The sequence below is a fragment of the Rhamphochromis sp. 'chilingali' genome (assembly GCF_963969265.1).
Source record: "Rhamphochromis sp. 'chilingali' genome assembly, chromosome: 4".
In the NCBI taxonomy this organism is placed as follows: domain Eukaryota; kingdom Metazoa; phylum Chordata; class Actinopteri; order Cichliformes; family Cichlidae; genus Rhamphochromis; species Rhamphochromis sp. 'chilingali'.
The window spans coordinates 10,981,987-10,988,284 of NC_137948.1; the positions used below are offsets into that span (position 1 = coordinate 10,981,987).

The following is a 6,298-nucleotide window of genomic DNA, read 5'->3' on the forward strand; positions in this document are numbered from 1 at the left end:
AATTTATATATTTACTTACCTACTGAATGCTTGCCTATTTTGCTGGTGTTCTAGTCACTATCAATTATGTGAGACAAACTAGGTTATAAAAGGGTATTTTTGAAAAAAATGTAATTACCCACAAACCTGCTCTTCACATCTGTATTAATCAGGTTATAGAGGTCAACGTATGTTTTTCTTTAAATGACTGTATATTTTTTTTTATTTCATATGCAAAACTATTTTTGTTTCAATGCATTCATTTTCTGGAGAAAGCAGACCTACCGTCACACATTTTTCACTTGAACATGATGCTGTTCATCTTGTCATCACTGGCTGGTGCTGCTCAGCCAACCATTCCGCATTGGTTTAAGTATTGTTTTCCTTGGAAATGCAAAGTGGGCGTGTCCTGTCTGCTTTGAAAGATTCTAGTGACCCAGCAGTTTACTGTACACAAGAGAAAGTCCTTGCACAGGTACGTTCAAAATAGAACCTTTAAATCTTTCAATAGAAGACGGATTTTATTGATAGAGTTTCTGTAAAAAGTCTACAGTGCTAATTGTATAAACAACCAATTTGGGGCATGATTTATTCAACATATTTTCAGTGTAGTTCAATATTTACTTGTGATCTGATTAGAAACATTTTCCTTGAATGATTTCCCTTTTTTCTTTTCTATGTAAAGTTTTTGAGAGTTTCCTAAAATGTTGGCAGCAAAAGCTTGGATCCAAGGATGCATCCTCCTTGTGTTACTGACATTATGTGGACAAACTGCTGACTGCCAAAGTCAATACAGAGGTAAACTGAATAAGAACTTGTACAGCTGGTTTGTCATGAATACATAAACATAACAAGTGTTCACCTGTGTTGTAGTATAAATGACTTAATTTGAAGAAGATTTGTTTCTAATATATTTCATTGTGTTCATTTAAATATATTTTTAATCAACACATATGAACAACTAACCTAGTGTTGGACTTTGCCTTGTTCAGACAACATATCTGTTTTTGGAGTCGGGTTTTTTTTTTCAGTGAACATCTACAACAACTTTAATTTAAGTGGTCACCAGCATATAAAAGCTGCAAGTATGAGACTACAGAATCACTAGTGTCAGTGAAACTACCTGGAAAGCTTCAACTGTATCAGAGACTTTTCTCACTTTACCCTAAGACAAGTTTTTAAAAAGTCACGTCAGTCATGTACACTCCTTCAAATATTTCAGATGTTACCATTATTTTCCACAGACTCTGCAAATCATGAAGAACTGAGACTCATCCTGGTTGGTAAAACAGGATCAGGAAAGAGTGCGTCTGGAAACACCATTCTGGGGGATTCAACTGCTTTCAAAGAGGACATTTCACCTGAGTCTGTTACTAACGGCTGTCTCAGAAAAGAGGTAGACAAAAGTGGAAGAAAAATTGTTGTGATTGACACTCCAGGGCTGTTTGACACAAGCAAAGCACAAGATGAGGTGAAAGCAAAAATTGAAGAGTGCATTGAACAGTCAGTTCCTGGACCGCATGCTTTCCTTTTAGTCATCAGCCTGAAGTCAAGGTTCACACAAGAGGAACAGGATGCTGTCACGTGGATTGAAGAAAACTTTGGTTCAGATGCTTCCATATACACCATAGTTCTGTTTACACATGGTGACCTGCTGCAGGATAAATCAGTGGAAGACTATGTAAAAGAAAGTAAACATCTACAAAGACTAATAGACAAGTGTGGAGGAAGGTACCATTCACTCATCAATAATCAGAAAGAAAGCAGAAAACAGGTCAAAAATCTTCTAGATAAAATAGAGGAAATGGTGGAATTGAATGGAGGAAGTCAATACACCAATGAGATGTATGAGACAGCCCAGAAGAGACTTGAAGAAGAAAGGGAAACGAGGAGGAGGGAGGAAGAGCAAAGAAAAAGGAAAGAGGAAAAGCAAAGAAAAAGGGAAGAAGAGGAGAGGATCAAATTAAACAAGTGGTGTAAATTGCTTGGTATCGCTTCCGTGGGATTTTTTGGTGCAGGAGCATACCTTTCATCATATGTTCTCATGGGAATAGGGGGAGCACTTGGATATTCTCAGTTAAATTGCACAATGGGAATGTTTACTTAAGTGTATGAGGTAGGACCACTAAACCTACACCACTCCTCCAGCAAAGAAAAAAATAAGTCAGGCATCCAGTGATGGTTGTACCTTTTATTATATAATACTGTGGTTCGATTTCTGACCAATCACTTGACAGGGTTTTCTGTTACATAAAACTGACTACGTAAAAAAACAAATACTTTGTAGTCTGTTCATATAGCATATTTATTTTACTCTACTGAGTCATTTATATGATCCTCAGTATGACTCAACTTCTATCATCTTCTGTCATATAGACAGAGGAACTTGGAAATTAAAAAAAAGATCCAGAAGTGAGTTTAGAAATAGTTGAACTACTACCTTTTTAATTTTAAAATAAAATGAAAATGTGCATGCTTTCTCTGTTAGGGGCAGGGGTTTGTTTATTCAAAGGTTTCTCAGTGTATAATTTTGCAACAATAAAATAAATTTTTAAATTATAATGGCTGGTTTTCATTTTCATACTTAGCCTCCTCAGTAATTCATTCCTCATTGGTTTAAGTAGTGTTCTTCAGTGAAATTAATGTGTGTCGTGAAAGAAGCTGCTGACCTAACAGCTACTGCACACCTGAGGAAGCACTTGGACGGGTACTTTCAAAATAAAACATTTAAATATTTTGATAGATGAACGATTCTTGCACTGAAACGGAATTCAACAGTTGATTCAAAACTGTTGAAGCTAGCGTTGATACAAACCTATCACCTTCCTGCTGCTGCTGCTTCATATTAAAAGCTTCACTTTTCGTTGTTGTTGTTGTTGTTGTTGTGCTAAGCTAACAGGCAGAATGCTACAAGCATAGCTCTAAAGAATGTAGCATCATGGGCAGTGTAGTCCGTGTTGCAGGGTGAATGGACTGCCATACACGTTATGGGTCTGTGAGAAAAAAGGGGAGTGGAAAGGTACGAGTTGTCATCGAGCAAAAACGGGAGCTGGATGCATGTAAATATAATAATAACCACTGCAGCCAAGAAGAGAGCCTGACGAGCCCAGTTGTAAGTAAGCTATTAAGACTCGACTGTACACTTTGTTCGTGTTTTCCTCCGAAAACAATAAGTTCTGTTGGAGCAGCCTTTCAACGCCTCTCTCTGTCTCTCGCAAGAAAAGTTGACCCACACAACAAAGTAAAGCTATTTTTCGGCTACGAGCTGACACGGACCCCGCCGTATTAGCCAGAGGTCCCTTTACTACAGTTCGGAGTCGCGGACCTTCAGTAACAGTAATAAATCACACAGCAATAGTACATTCACGTTGTTGTAAAAAGCATGATAATATATTAAGTAATCCAAAGTATTCAGAATACGTTACTGTCATTGAGTAACATAACGGAATACGTTACAGAATACATTTTGGGGCATGTATTCTGTATTCTGTAATGGAATACATTTTAAAAGTAACCTTCCCAACACTGATTATAACGTCTCTTCACCATTAGTGAGTTAAAAGTGCCTGGTGTTATGTTCGTAAGGCTCCTGGCTGTGTTGCACAGCTCTTAGAAATAGATGTACGTCGTCTTGTAACACTGAGCTGAGCGCTTCAACACCTAAACCCTGAATAGGAATAGAAAACATGCAGGCTGCAAAGCCCATCTATGCTTTTGTAGCTTACATATATATTTGTGTAATTTAGTTGTTAAAGGTACTTTCTCTTATAGTATGATTTCTGCTCTCCTTAGAAAAGAATAGAATAAAATAGAATAAAATAGTCCTTTATTGTATTTTACATTTACAACGAACTATATAGGTTCGGACCTTAAGAACCACTATTATCAGACATGAGGTGGAAATGTAAGGCTGTCTACACCTTATGCATGGGGGACTGTATTTGTCAACAGTCTAATCAGCTGTTAATTCACAGCAGCTAAAGCAAGATCATGTCATAGAGATAAGGATGGAGACAGCCTGGCAGCTTGTCACACAATTACATGGAAGAGAAACATAATGTTAACACTGAAACAAGCGAAAACATTCACACAGACACTCATTGCCTCTCTTCTCTGTTCAGTTCTTCTGGTTTAGCTTCTCAGATTTTTGTGCTCTGAAAGTTATTCAGCAGCTGTTGCCAACAAAATCTCTCTCCCTCACTCTCTTGGTCTTTCAGGACACACACACACACACACACACACACACACACACACACACACACACACACACAGATGTAATATCTAGAACAATAAAAAAAAAATCTGGATGGGGATCTCCACCCCCATGCTTTCTCTCCAATTCAGTTTTCAAATGACACCTAGTCCCCTGGTACTATATATGTTGCAATGCTTTCTAATGCTCACTAGAGGGAGGGCTGTGCACATAGTTGCATTCTTTTTTAAAGGTCAATTTTTAATGGAATCAAAATCAGGAGAAATACCTAGCTTTTTAACCAGCCAAGAACACACAGATGAGCTACCTTTTGTTATGTTTTATAACAAGAGGCCAAAATACATTTCCAATGGTCCAGAGAGAAAGCAATGAAAGAAGACTGCAAAGAAAAGTGCTGCATGACAATAGACTACAAGAGATCAGAAGAAAATTGAAGATGAGATCACAAAGGCTGATGATGATCAGAAGAAGAAGAGATGTACTTGGTGTAAAAAAAACATGTGACATGTAGTGAGTTTAATGTGACATCTGCTTAAACCTGAAGTGTCTCACTGTAATCCATGCAATTTTTAGATAGTTTAAGCTCATAAGATTTTTGTGCATGGACTTGGTCGATACCCAACATCATTGTTCTGTTCTGTGGATGAGAGGCGATGAGAAAAGAAAGTCCAAGGGTGCATTTAACCTTCGTTGCATCCATCTCCATGAAGAATTGTTTGGAGAGTTCCGGTAAAGACAAAATGGGAGCTGAGAGAAGCGGTGTTTGAGATTATCATAGGCATCTTGTGCCATGGTGGTGAACTGGAACTGAAACCAGGTGAGATAAGTTGGGTTAGGAGCAAGAAATTCTACTGAAGTCACAGATAAATCTGTGTTAAAAGATAACAAAGCCAAGGAACCATTACAAGTGTTTGCAGTTTTCTGGAATAGGCCAGTTCATTACTGCTTGTACTTAAGACTAGTTGGAATGGAAATGTCCCTTTTCGCCAAGAAAGGAGACCTTCTCTGCATGAAACTCACATCCATCAACCTTCACGAGCAGCTTGTTCTCTAGTAATCTTTGCAAAACCAACCTTACATGATCTTCATGATGACTAAGGAACTGGGGGAGGATCAGGATGTCATCCAGATACACGACCACAAAATGATTTCTGAAATCTCGCAGGACTTTGTTACCAGGACCTGAAAAACAGCGGGTGCATTAGTTAGTCCAAAGGGCATTACCAGATACTCAAAGTGTCCAAGGTGAGGGTTGAAGGCTATCTTTCACTCGTCCCCCTCTCTAATCCTTACCAGGTGGTAGGCATTGCAGAGATCCAATTTGCTGAAAATGGTTGCACCCTGTAACGACTCTCAAGCATAGGAAAGACGTGGCAAAGGGTACTTATTTTTCAGAGTAATCATGTTTAATCCTCAAAAATCTATGCAGTGCTGAAGGGACTTATCTTTCTTTTCCACAAAGAAAAAAACAGCAGAGATGAGAGGAAGACGGCTAAAAGAAACCTTCGGCCAGAGAGTCTGTTATGTATTTTTTCATCATCTCACGTTTGGGCTTTGACAAACTCTACAGCTTACATGTGGGAAGTGGTGCGCTGGGTAACAGGTCAATAGCACAGTCATAGGGTCGGTGTGGAAGGAAAGACAAGACAAGATCCTTATGAAAAACTTCTGCTAAATCCTGGTACACAGGGGGCGTGGATGAGACATTAGGTGGGTGGGGCTTGTACAGTGAAGGTACAGGTAGAGTTGGATGTCTCGAGACCGGTCTCGAGACCACTTTTACGTGGTCTTGGTCTCGTCTTGGTCTCGACGGACTTTTGTCTTGGTCTCGATTTTGGTCTCGACGGACATTTGTCTTGGTCTCGGTCTTGGTCTCGCTGTTTCGGTCCTGCGTTCTCAAATCGACATAGTGTTCGGGAGATTTGGAGTCAACCATCAGCGGAGCGGGGGGGTGGCTTACTGGGCTTAAGCCCGGGTCATTTTTTCAGAAGCATGGGGTCTTTTGGAGTGTAATTTTTTAGTTAGATGCCTGACTGACAACTGTATAAAACAAAAACAACACACGAAGCACAGAGCGCACCGTCGTAAATTCCCCCTAATTTTGGT

The 6,298-nt window shown here is 39.2% G+C and overlaps 1 protein-coding gene across 1 annotated transcript; it reads left to right on the top strand.

The window, feature by feature from the left end:
• Positions 1–399: 399 nt before the first annotated feature.
• On the top strand, positions 400–2,489 carry LOC308395644 (GTPase IMAP family member 9-like). Its single transcript, XM_080880559.1, has 3 exons — positions 400–454; positions 665–777; positions 1,224–2,489. The coding sequence occupies exons 2-3, from the start codon at positions 684–686 to the stop codon at positions 2,084–2,086; spliced, it is 957 nt and encodes a 318-aa protein (XP_080736685.1). The 5' UTR covers positions 400–454; positions 665–683; the 3' UTR covers positions 2,087–2,489.
• The last annotated feature ends 3,809 nt before the right edge of the window (positions 2,490–6,298 follow it).